Source organism: Mirounga leonina, unplaced genomic scaffold (assembly GCF_011800145.1).
Source record: "Mirounga leonina isolate KUSES-001 unplaced genomic scaffold, KU_Mleo_1.0 Mir_447, whole genome shotgun sequence".
Lineage (NCBI taxonomy): Eukaryota > Metazoa > Chordata > Mammalia > Carnivora > Phocidae > Mirounga > Mirounga leonina.
In genome coordinates this window covers 1,620,065-1,633,557 of record NW_023270757.1, presented here as the reverse complement: position 1 = coordinate 1,633,557, position 13,493 = coordinate 1,620,065, and the positions used below count along the sequence as shown (strand labels likewise).

The 13,493-nt window shown below is 39.2% G+C and overlaps 1 protein-coding gene and 1 long non-coding RNA gene across 5 annotated transcripts in view; one reads left to right on the top strand and one right to left on the bottom strand.

The window, feature by feature from the left end:
* DENND4C (DENN domain containing 4C) overlaps nucleotides 1-13,493 on the top strand; it is a 142,545-nt gene that overhangs the window by 122,169 nt on the left and 6,883 nt on the right. For 3 of the 4 annotated variants that reach the window (XM_034987925.1, XM_034987926.1, XM_034987927.1), the window contains 2 exons: nucleotides 951-1,196; nucleotides 2,290-2,407. In XM_034987925.1, coding sequence (XP_034843816.1) covers nucleotides 951-1,196; nucleotides 2,290-2,407 — 364 coding nt within the window. Of the gene's footprint in view, nucleotides 1-950; nucleotides 1,197-2,289; nucleotides 2,469-13,493 lie in introns of all 4 variants that reach the window. The other variant, XR_004676184.1, reaches the window with a different exon arrangement.
* Nucleotides 4,391-7,701, bottom strand: LOC117999030. The gene is made up of 2 exons (XR_004676185.1): nucleotides 6,046-7,701; nucleotides 4,391-5,413 (listed from the first exon to the last, which is right to left on the bottom strand). It is a non-coding gene; the product is annotated as an uncharacterized LOC117999030 (long non-coding RNA).

Here is a 13,493-nt window from a genome sequence, read left to right as displayed (position 1 = left end):
ATTGGTGCCTTAGTCCCTTTGACACAATTCTAGTAGCCTTTTTATAAATTTTTTTAAAGCTTCCTTGCTTTCTTATATAATATGTTTCATGCTCATGTGATATATTTCTTTCTCTAGACCTAGAATCAGTCATTTCTCTAAGAAACACTGTTCTTTGTAGAGGAGATGGTATTTGGAGACCTCAGCCTGGGCAGTAGGGGTACTCAATGAGTTGGTCATAAGCGTTTTAGTCTGATTATATAATATGCACAACTTATAAAGACTAAATTGGATTTTTTTTTTTTTTAACGATTTTATTTATTTGACAGAGACACAGTGAGAGAGGGAACACAAGCAGGGGGAGTGGGAGGGAGAAGCAGGCTTCCCGCCGAGCAGGGAGCCTGATGCGGGGCTTGATCCCAGGATCCTGGGACCACGACCAGAGCTGAAGGCAGCCGCTTAATGACTGAGCCACCCAGGCGCCCCTAAATTGGATTCTTTTGTACAACTGCTCTTTAACTACTGTAGTTTTTGTTGTAATCAAATGTAAAAACAAGCTTTTACAAGTAGATATAATTGTAAAAGGAGTCATCAAGTACTAACACAAAGATTGCTCCATCTGTTTAGAGTTTTAGAAAGAAGATAAAGTCTACTTTTTGGGGGAAATCATTATAAAACATCTGAAATGTAGTGTTTCTTATAAAAATAGAGAAACTCTCAACGTTTAAAACAGAGTCTGTTATATGGATTAATTTTCTTTTGTAATCCTTTAACTTAAGGGCATTTTTTAACTTAAGGGCATTTAAGTATTTTTTTCTTTTTTTAGGTTTTCATTAGGGTATACTGCATGTAGCACTGGTTCTGAAATCACTGATTTTGAAAGGATAGATAAAGCATAATCTCACTGAGAAGTACTCTTAAACATACAGAATAGATAATACTCGTTTCTTCCTTATTTTTATTTTTTAAAGGATCCTTTAGGAAAAAGACCCAATCCTCCCCCTGTCTCTGTGCCCTACTTGAGTCCTCTAGTGCTTCGTAAAGAACTTGAATCTTTGCTAGAAAATGAAGGTGATCAAGTGATTCACACATCCTCTTTCATCAATCAACATCCAATCATTTTCTGGAACCTCGTTTGGTATTTCAGACGTTTGGACCTTGCTAGTAACTTGCCAGGACTCATCCTCACATCCGAACATTGTAATGGAGGTGTACAGGTAGGGTACCGACCTGCATACTTACACTACACTGGGGTTGGTTGGAGTGAGGCTTAACTTCAAGTAACCGAGTATACAACAACAATGCTTTAACAAGATGTATGTTACTTCTCTCTCACATAAAAGTTTGGGTTAAGTGGTCCTGGAATGGTAAAATGTTAGGTACGTGAGATCCTTCTGTCTTTTTGGTCAGCTGTGCATAACCTCTATTTCCAAGTTCTGTACCTGGTTCAGGATGGCTGCTCTATTTCCAACCATCACATCCACATGCCAGCCAGCAGTAAGGATAAAAATGGATGGAGAAGAGTACGTCTTCTTTCTCTAGGGATAGTTCCTAGAGTGGCACGTAACATTTATTTATGTATCTGTTTGGCCTGAATTCAGTTATATGGTTATATCTAGTTGCGAGGGTGGCTAGAAAAGGTAGTTTTTATTCTGAACTATCAAATCTCCAGCTGAAATTCTCAAAAACTTTATTTTACAGGCCTCCTCTTGCCCATATTTTTCAGATGATATAATTTAAAAGTTAGAGAAGTAATTTCCGCAAGGTCCCATACCTACTGCGTGATGGGGAGCCCAGACCACAGTCTGCCTGTCTGACTTTATAGCCCCTGCTGTCCTCGTGCTGGGGTGCCTGATTGCATGGGAGACACTGAGCTTCCTGGAGTTCCTTCATTTTATGATACTGATTACTGAGAGACACCCCAACATTCACCAGGGGTGAAACACAATCTTCGCTTAAAGTATTATAGTCTCTTTGACTCATTTAAGTAACAGTCTGCACAACAACATAGCAGAAGCTATTGTACTTTCTCTGACCTTGAAATTTGTTGTAAAAGTGACTAATCTTCCATGTGGCCACTGTGCCAGCTACCAAGTTGTCTTTCCAGTCTGTGGAAGTAGGAATGAGAAACTTGCACTTCAGAAAATAGGAATATTTATCATCAGATACAAATAAAAATTAAAATTTTTGCTTAGAATTTTAGGTCCAGAGTTTTGAAAGAACTCCTTTGTTTTATATAATCAAACTTTCTAGATCCACTGGTAATTATTGTTATGTGTAGGGTGCTAATACTTTGTTGATCTCTTTTAGCTACCCCTATCATCTCTGTCCCAGGATAGCAAACTTGTGTATATTCAGCTATTATGGGATAATATCAACCTTCATCAGGAACCAGGAGAACCTTTGTATGTCTCATGGAGGAATTTTAGTAAGTAAAACAATTAAGACATAAAAGACTCAAACTGGAAACAACCCATATATTTTCACAGGTGAATGAATAAACAAATTGTGGTACAGTCCATACAGTAGAATACTATAGACTACTGGGGTAAAAAATGAAGTGAGAGAAACAAATTATTCTGCTTTAAGATTTTTCATGCATTTTTAGTATCTCCAAGAGTCTTTCCATTTTAGATCAAATTGATTTGCTCTTATACTGACCCATTTGACTGTCTCAGGGAGTTGAAGAGTATTTTGTGATTTTTTCTGTCAAATGCCAATTTTGGTTAGGTATTGGGAAAGTAACTTCTATATACTGGAAGAGTAATTTGGATGTGTTGTTGGTATAGGGTCATAATTTCAATTATATGGATACTAATCTCAAAGATTCTAGCTTCATTTTCAGTCTTATATTTAGAACATGTTTTTACAGGGCATTTAAAGAGGTATCATCCAGTATTCCAAAGTCCTTTGAGTCATTAAGACAGCACCACCCAGTAGATATGTGAGCATATGGTATCAATAGACAGCTGATGGAAGAAACATTATATGACATATTAGTTTGCTAGGGCTACCATAACAGAATACCACAGACTGTGGCTTAAACAACAGAAATTTGTTTCTCACAGTCTAGAGACTGGAAATCAAAGATCAGGATGTCAACAGGTTTGGCTCCCATGGCCTCTCTCCTTGGGTTGCAGATGGCCTTTGCTCTGTGTACACCTGCATCTCTCTGGTGTCCTTTTCTCATAAGGACACGAGTTATATTGGACTAGGGCCCCTCCCTTATGGCCTCATTTAACATTAGTTACCTCTTTAAAGACCCTATCTTCAAATGTAGTCACAGAGGGGGTTAGAGGTTCAACATACTAATTTGGGGGGAACATGATTCAGTTCATAACAGACATGAAAAAATGCTCAATCTCATTATTTAGTGAAATATCCATTTCTTTTGTTAAAAAGGGAAAGTACAAACTTAGTTACATCAGGATGGCAAAAGACTATTACATCCAATCTTTTTGAGGATATGGAGGAAAAACACTCTGATACACTGTTAGAAGTGAAAATGATACAATTCTAGAGAAGAATGTGGCCTATATTATCCCTATTTAATATATGGATACCCTTTAACTCAGCGATCAGAGTAAGACAGCTCTGTTCTATAGGAGTATGGAAAGTTGTCTGCACAGTGATGCTTACTGTATGATTATTTGTTGTGATAATGAAACGAAGTATGTAAATACCTAACAGGAGAGCTGTGATAAATCTGTATCATGAAATGTGGCCTGAGTCATTTGCATATGGATGGCTGAAAAGGATGTCATGTATCAAGTGGAAAAGGGGCAGGTTTTAGAACAGTATAGATCTTTTCAATTAAAAACAAAAAAACACCGGGGCACGTGGGTGGCTCAGTCGTTAAGCGTCTGCCTTCGGCTCGGGTCATGATCCCAGGGTCCTGGGATCAAGCCCCGCATCGGGCTCCCTGCTCTGCAGGAAGTCTGCTTCTCCCTCTCCCATTCCCCCTGTTTATGTTCCCTCTCTCACTGTGTCTCTGTCTGTCAAATAAATAAATAAAATCTTAAAAAAACAAAACAAAACAAAAAAAACACCAAAAATATATATCTGTGTTTTTAATATATGCATATAAAAAGGTTTAAAACCACTATTACCAGTGGCTCCTCAGATGGGAAAGGGAACAGTTTTTTTTTTTTTTTTTAAAGATTTTATTTATTTATTCATGAGAGACAGAGAGAGACAGAGAGGCAGAGGGAGAAGCAGGCTCCCAAGGAGCAGGGAGCTCAATGTGGGACTCGATCCCAGGACCCTGGGATCATGACCTGAGCCGAAGGCAGATGCTCAATCATCTGAGCCACCCAGGCGCCCCGGGAACAGTTCACTTTTACTGTTTTGTACTTTTTAAAAAAATCTATTACTATTTTGTATTAGGATTTTTTTTTTCCAGTTTTAAGTAAAAAAAAATATTTTTTCCTTTGAAAATGCTAGTCACAAAATTATGGTTAAATACATTACAAGCTGTTTTTGTTCTTTTGGTTGTTTCAGTTCTGATTTTTTTTTTTTTTTGTAAACAGAAGCAGAGTAACCTTGAAATTTATGCTAGAAAATAAATAGAATTGCGGGCACCTGTATGGCTCAGTCAGTTGAGCATCCGACTCTTGATCTCAGCTTAGATTTTGATCTCGGGGTCATGAGTTCAGGCCCCATGTTGGGCTCCACGCTGGGTATGGAGCATACTTAAAAAAATTATAGAATTAGAGTTGCTATTTCTTCAGTTATTTTCCTACCTCTTGAAATGCACAAGTGTTTCAAAATATTCTGTAATTTGTGACGGGAATAAAAGAGCTCTCAAGAATGGCCTTGTTTCTCAAGAATGAATCGATTTTGGCCGCTTTAAATGAAGAACTGGCATGTAAATGACATCAAAAGACATAAGAATTAAGTGGGTGAGAACTGGAATGATAGTGACTTCCAGTGATTTCTGGAAGAGGAGCTTCAGAGATCCACTTCCCAGCAAAACAACCATAATTGTTTAAAAAAAAAAATTATTAAAAAAAAGGGAGATGAGAAGATAGCAGAGTAGGAGGGTCTTGAGTTCATTTTGTCCCACAGCCAAACCAAGGCAACAGCTACATGTATTGTACTAACTCTGAAAATGACCGAAAGACTGGCAAACCGCGTCTTCCCAAGCTAGTTGTAGAGGAAAGGCCGTGTCAGCAGTTGGGGACCACTCCCAGCACAACTAACCACAAATGGGAGGGGCGTCCCAAACATGGAGGAAGGAGGGAATCAGACCCCACCCCAGGCCCTGGGGACTTGGACTGAGAAGACAAGCCCCTATAACATCTGGCTTTGAAAATCAATAGTGCTGAAGTCCAGGAGAACCCGAGGATGATAGGAAACGGAGTCCCCACCTTTAAAGAACCAGCATGCTCAGTAACTCGCCAGGAACACAGCAAAGCAGCAGCTCGAAAAGTGCCTAGGGTATACGTGAAAGGGGATTTATTGACTAATTTTAAGACATGTACCAAAGGAGCAGGGATCTGCATAGTTCTCTGGAACAGAAGTGCTGGCAGGCACTGTTTGTCTTGCCCTTCCCCAGCCTAGATAGCTAGACACTTGGGGGAGCCAGGCTTGACAGTCTCTGTGTACCTTACCAGCAGTGCCTGCCCCTCCCTGACATTCCCCCCCTCCAAAGTAGCTCCTGCCCTGCCACACCCGAAGGCAGCCCTGGCTGGGAAAGGTGTCCTTCTGAAGTGACTCCTGCCCTAAGGGGCAGCGGTGTAAACCACCCCACACACCAGCATGTCTGCAGTTCCTGCATTCAGGCCTCTTAACTGGCTGCACAGGAAGCAAGCCTTACCCATCAGTGTGCCTGCAGCAGTAGTACAGGCTAATGGCAGCCCGCTGGGCTGAGGGCCAGCCCCACCCACCAGCGGGCTCGTGGTGGCTGCAGCTGACCTCTCAAACCCTGCCCAGTGCACCTGCAGCGGGTTATTGCAGCCAGCTGGGCTGAGGGCCAGCCCCACCCACCAGCATGCCCGAGGCAGTCACAGCTCAGCCACAACAAGAGGACACACGCAGCCCACAAAGGGAAAGCTCTTGGAGTACCTGGTTCTGGTGACTGGGGGGATTGCGCTGTAGGGCACCACAGGACCTCTTCCACACAAGGCCACTACTTTCAGGACCGGGAGAGACAGCTGACCTACCTAATATAGAGAAACACAGAGTTAGACAAAATGAAGAGACAGAGGAATATATCCCAAATGAAAGATTTTTCCTAATCTGAGGAAGGACATAGACACCCAGGTCCAGCAAGCACAGAAAGCCCGTAAGAAGATGAGCCCAAGCAGGCCACACCAAGACACACAATTAAAATGGCAAAATTAAAGCTAGAGGATTTTAAAACAAGAGAAAATAAAACTGTTACATACAAGGGAAACCCCATAAGGCAGCTGATTTCTCAACAGAAACTTCGCATGCCAAAAGGGAGGAGCATGATCAAGTGGTTAAATGAAAAAACCTACAACAAAGAATACTCTGCCGGGCAAGGTTATCATTCAGAATTGAAGGAGAGAGAAGGAGTTTGTCAAAAAGAAAAGTTAAAAGGAATCCATAACTATTAAACAAGCCTTAAAAGAAATGTTAAGTGGAATTTTTTAAGTGGAAAGAGAAGGCCATAAATAGAAGGAAATTATGACAGGATTGTATCTACAAAAATCAGTAAAGGAATACACAAAAAGTAAAATAGGACATTATGGAGGGGGAGTAAACATTTAGTGCTTTAAAAATGTGTCCAAACTTAAGTGACCATTAGCTTAATATAGAATGCTATATACATACAGTGTTATATATGAATTCCATGGTAACCACAAATCACAAACCTATAATAGATACAAAATATAATAAAGAGAAAGGAATCTAAACATAACACTAAAGAAAGCCCTCAAACTACAAGGAAGAGAGCAAGAGAAGGAAAAGAGAACCACAAAAACAACCAGAAAACAAGTAACAAAATGGCAATAAGTATATACCTATCAATAATAACTTTAAGTGTAAATGGATTAAATGCTCTAGTCAAAAGAGGGGGACAGAATGGATTATGCTGCCTTAGACCTAAAGATATACAGAGAATGAAAGTGAAGGGATGGAAAAAGATACTCCATGCAAATGGAAGCAAACAAAAGCAACTAGGGTAGCAATACTTTTATCAGACAAAAAAATAGACTATAAACAAAGAGTGTAGCAAGAGACAAGGGCCTTATATAACGATAACAGGATCAATCCAAGAATAAGATATAACAGTTGTGAATGTCTAAGTACCCAACATAGGAGCACCTAAATATATAAAGAAACTAAATAGATATATGCAGAATATTTCACCTCAAAACACACATTCTTTTCAAGTGCACATGGAACATTGTCCAGGATAAATGTTGGGCTGCAAAACAAATCGTAATAAATTTAAGAAGACTGAAATCCTATCATGCATCTTTCTTGACCACAACAGTGTGAAACTGGAAATCAAGTACAAGGAAAATACTGGAAGAAACAAACAGGTGGAGGCTAACCAACATGCTCTTAAACAAGCAATGGGTCGATGAAGGAAATTAAAAAAAAAAAAAATACATGGAGGTAAATGAAAATGGAAACACAACAGTCCAAAATCTTCGGGATGCAGCAAAAGCAGTTTTAAGAGGGAAGTTTACAGCGCCACAGGCCTATGTCAAAAGACCACAAAAACCTCAAACTACTAACATCTAAAGGAACTAGAAAAAGAACAAAGCTCAAAGTTAAAAGGAAGGAAATAATAAAGGTAGAAAAGATCAATGAAACCAAGAGCTGGTTTCTTGAAAAGGTAAACAAAATTGATAAACCTTTAGCCAGACTCATTAAGAAAAAAAGAGATCTCAAATAAGATCAGAAATGAAAGAGTAGAAATAACAACTAACCCCACAGAAATAGAGGATTATAATAATACTGTGAAAACTTATATCCAGCAAATTGTACCTAGAAGAAATGGGTAAATTCCTAGAAACATAGTCTTCCAAAACTGAATGAGAAATAGAAAATCTGAGCAGACTGATCACTAGTAATGCAATTGAATCAGTAATCAAAAAACTCCCCAACAAGCAAAAATCCAGGACCAGATGGCTTCACCTGTGAATTCTGTCAAACATTTAAGAGTTAATACCTGGTCTTTTTAAGCTATTCCAAAAAATACAGGAGGAAGGAAAACTTCCAGATTCATTCCACAAGGCCAGCATTACCCTGATACCAAAACCAGATAAAGACACTACCAAAAAGAAAACTACTGGCCAATGTCCCTGATGAACATAAATGCAGAAATCCTTAATAAAATATTAGCAAACCAAATTCAACAATATATTAAAAGGATCATTTACCATAAGTAAGATTTTATTCCAGGGATGCAACAATGGTTCTATATTCCCAAATGAATTAATGTGATTAATAAAAGGATAAAAACCATGTGATGATCATCTCATTAGGTGCTGAAAAAGCATTTGACAAAGTAGAACATCCAGTCATGATAAAAAAAATCTCAACAAAGTAGGTTTAGAGGGAACATACCTCAACATAATAAAAACCATATATGAAAAACCCACAGCTAACATTATACTCAGTGGTGAAAACTGAAAACTTTTCCTCTAAGGTCAGGAACAAGACAAGGATGTCTACCTTTACGACTTTTATTCACCATAGTACTGGAAATTGTAGCCACAGCAGTCAGACAAGAAATAGAAGATTCCAAATTTGAAAGGAGCAAGTAAAACTTTTACTATTTGAAGATGACATAGTATATATAGAAAACCTGCAAGACTTCACCAAAAAACTATTATAATTCAGTAAATTTATGTAAGTAATAGCCAGAAATTGATAGCATTTCTATACACTAAAAACAATGTAGCAGGAAGAGAAATTAAGAAAACATTTCTATATAGAATTGTACCAGAAAGGATAAAATACCAAGGAATACATTTAACAAAGTAGGTAAAAGACCTATACTCTGAAAACTGGGATAGTGATGAAAGAAATTGAAGATAAACAAATGGAAAGATATAACATGTTCGTGGATTGGAAGAACTAGTATCATTAAAATGTCCACACTACCCAAAGCAATATACAGATTCAATGCAACCCAAATACCAATAGCATTTTTCACAGAATTAGAACAAGTTATCATAAATTGTATGGAACTAAAAAAGATCCCAAATAGACAAAATAATTTTGAGAAAGAGGAACAAAGCTGGAAGTTCACAATCCCAGATTTCAAGATACACTACACAATCAAAATAGTATGGTACTGGCACTAAAATAGTTATATAGATCAATGAAACAGAATACAGAGCCCAGAAATAAATCCACGCTTATATGGCCAGTTACTCTTATGACAAAAGAGGCAAGAGATACATAATGGAGAAAAAGTCTTTTCAACAAATAGTGCTGGGAAAATTAGATAGCTACAGGCAAGAGCATGAAACCGGGCCACTTTCTTAGACCCTAGACAAAAATAAACTCAAAACGATTTAAAGACCTAAATGTGATACCTAAAATCTAAAACTCCAAAAGAAAACTTAGGCAGTAATCTCTTGGACTTCAGCAAAAGCAACATTTATGGGTATGTCTCCTCAGGCTGGGGAAACCAAAGCAAAAATGAACTGTTGGGACTACATCAAAATAAAAAGAGGTTGCACAGCAAAGGAAACCATCAACAAAATGAAAAGGCAGTCTGCTGAATGGGAGAATAAGTTTGCAAATGATACATTTGGTAAGGGGTTATTACCCAAAATATATAGAGAACTGACATAAAAACAACAAACAATCCAATTAAAAAATTGGCAGATCACCTGAAAAGACATTTTGCTAAAGAAGACATTCAGATGGCCAAGAGACACACAAAAAGGTGCTCAAAATCACTAATCATCAGGGAAATTAGAATCAGAACCACAATGAACCTCACACCAGTCAGAATGGCTAATATCAAAAAGAGTAGAAAGAACAGGTGTTGGTGAGGATGTAGAGAAATGGGAACCCTTGTGCACTGTTGGTGGGACTGTAAATTGGTGCAGCCACTGTGGAAAACGGTATGGAGTTTCTCAAAAAATTAAATCTAGAACTACCATATGATCCAGTAACTCCACTACTGGGTAACTGCCCAAAGAAAACAAAAACACTAGTTCAAAAGATATATGCACCCCTGTGTTTGCTGTATTAATAGTAGCCAAGATATGGAAGTATCCTAAGTGTCCATCAACAGATATGAATTGATAAAGAAGATAGAGGTGTGTGGAATATTATATAATGGAATATTACTCAGCCATTAAAAATAAGATCTTGCCATTTGCAGTATCATGGATGGACGTTGAGGGCATTATGCTAAGTGAAATAAGTTAGAGAAAGACAAATACTATATGATTTCACTTATTACATGTGGAATCCAGGAAAAAAAAAAAAAAACCCAACCAGAAACAGGCCTAAATCAGAGAACAAACTGGTAGTTGCCAGAGGGGAGGGTTGTGAGGAATGAACACAATAGGTGGAGGGGATTAAGAGAGAGAAACTTCCAGTTATATAATAAAATCACAGAGATGAGAACTACAGCAAAGATAACATAGTAATGTTTTATGGTGACACATGGTGACTATACACTTACTGTGATGAGCTACAGAATTGCCAAATCACTGTGTTATACACCTGAAACTAATATGACATTGTATGTCAACTACAACAGTTTTTTATGTTTTTTGAGAGCATGAGTAGGGATAGGGAGGGACAGAGGGAGAGAGAAGGAATCCTAAGGGGGAGGCTCCACGCCAATTGCCCAATTGCAGAGCCCAATGCGGCGTTCAGTCTCATGACCCTGAGATCATGACCTGAGCCAAAATCAAGAGCCATAAGCTCAACTGACTGAGCCAGGCAGGCTCCCCTCAACAATAAAAAAATTTTTTTAAAGGTTTTATTTATTTATTTGACACGTAAAGAGAGAGAGAGAGCACAAGCAGGGGGAGGGGCAGGGAGAAGGAGAAGCAGACTCCCTGCTGAGCAAGGAGCCCGATGCGGGGCTCGATCCCAGGACCCTGGGATCCTGACCTGAGCCGAAGGCAGATGCTTAACGACTGAGCCACCCAGGTGCCCCAACAGTAAAAATTTTTAGAAAGTAATGTCTAAGGGTATAGAAAAAATAAAACATTTGTTCAAGAAAATATACTAAATTTCAGTAAAGCCAGGAAATTTCTGTGGCGTTTGAGCTACCATATTGTTCTCTCCCACCCCCAGCTCCCAGCCAAGGGCTACAGCATCTCTCCGGGAAAGACAGGCTGCCAGTAGTTCTCAGTCTCCCAGCTTTGTATAGCCGAGGCTAAATTCCAGGAGAGCTGGAGGCTCACTTCCTCTGCTCTGCACCCATTCATTTCTACCCCGGCTTCAGGAAGCCAAGAATACTGCGGCCTCAGTTCTCAGTGCATCTTGCTCATAGGGCAGAGGTTTTATGCCAGGAGAGGCAAGCTGACAAAACCAGAGTCAACTGTCCCTGCCCAGTCCCCTATTCACAAAGCAGGAGTGTCATTCCAAGAGAAGGGCCACTGTGCCCAAACCCAGCTACAGAGCAGTGGCTCAGAAATTTTGCCCAAAGGAAGAAGCAGGCCATCAGAACATTGAGCTCTAAAACCCTCCCCAAAGGAAATGACTTTATTTGGAACAGAGCGTGGAGAAATTCAAGCATGAGAGCACTCTTGGAAATAGTGGGAGATTTGTTGAGAAGGCCAGTGTTATGCAGATAGGAAAAAAAAAAAGACCTCATAAGAAAACTAAAAATCTGTATGAATATCGATATAAAAATCTTCAACAAAATGCTACCAGCCTGAATCCCATCAATACAGAAAAAGGACTGTACATCATGACTTAAGTGCAATTTATCCCAGGCATGCAGTGTTGGTTTAGTATTTGAAAATCAGGTAATGTAATATACCATACCAATAGAATAAAGGACAAAAATCAGTCATCCTTTGTTAAAAACACTCAACAAGTTAGGAATGGAAACAAACTTCTTTAGCCTAATTATGAGCATCTGTGAAAACCCACAGTTGACATCATAATTAATGGTGAAAGACTGAATACTTTATCCCTAAGTACAGGAACAAGACAAGGATGTCTTTTTTTCCTCAGTTTGTTCAGCATTGTGCTGGAAGTTCTTACAGTAGTGCAATTAGGCAAGAAAATAAGACATCCAAATTGGAAAGGAGGAAGTAAAACTGTATTTGTAGATTATGTGATCTAACAGATAAAAATTCCAAGGAGAACACACACTATATGGAACTAATAACTTCAGCAAAATTGCAGCATATTGGATGGAGGGGATCGGGTAACTGGTGATGGGCATTAAGGAGGGCATGTGAGGGGCGCCTGGGTGGCTCAGTTGGTTAAGCGACTGCCTTCGGCTCAGGTCATGATCCTGGAGTCCCGGGATCGAGTCCCACATCGGGCTCCCTGCTCGGCGGGGAGTCTGCTTCTCCCTCTGACCCTCCCCCCTCTCATGTGCTCTCTGTCTCTCTCATTCTGTCTGTCTCAAATAAATAAAATCTTGAAAAAAAAAAAAAAGGGGAGGGCATGTGATGTGATGAGCACTGGGTGTTATATGCAACTAATGAGTCATCGAACACTACACCAAAAACTAATGATGTACTATATGCTGGCTAATTGAATGAAAATGAAATAAATTAACTATTTCCGTATACTTTCAATGAATAATCCAAAAATAATATAATTCCATTTACAATAGCATTAAAAAGAATAAAATAGAGGGGTGCCTGGGTGGCTCAGTTGGTTGAGCTCTTGATTTCTTCAGCTCAGATCATGATCTCAGGGTTCTGGGATCAGCCCCACATGTGGCTCGATGCTCAGCAGGGAGTCTGTTTGAGGATTTCTCTCCCTCTCTCTCTGCCCCTCCCCCGCTTGCACACTCTGTCTCTAAAATAAAATCTTAAAAAAAGAATAAAATAGGAATAAATAAAGCAGAAGGACAAAGCTAGAGAAGACCTAAATAAATGGTAAGAAATTCCATGTTTATAGATTGGAAGATTTAATATTAAGATGGCAGTGCAGTATTTCCAGATTGAGCTACAGATCCAACACAATCTCTACCAAAAATCAGGGTGGCTTTTTTTACAGAAATTGACAATCCTATCCTAAAACTCATATGGATAAGGGACCCAGAATAGCCCAATCTTGAAAAAGAACAAAGTTGTAATAAAGAAAGTGGGATATTGGGGTACCTGGGTGGCTTAGTTGGTTAAATGTCCGACTCTTGATTTTGGCTCAGGTCATCTCACGGTCCTGAGATTGAGCCCAACGTCGGGGTCTGCACTGGAGTGTGGAGCCTGCTTGGGATTCTCTCCCCCTCTCCCTCTGCCCCTCCCTGCTGGCACTTTCTCTTTCTCTTTAAAAAAAAAAAAAAAGAAAAAAGAAAAGTGGGATACTGGCATAGGGAGATTACTATCTATCTATCTATCTATCTATCTATCTATCTATCTATCTATCTA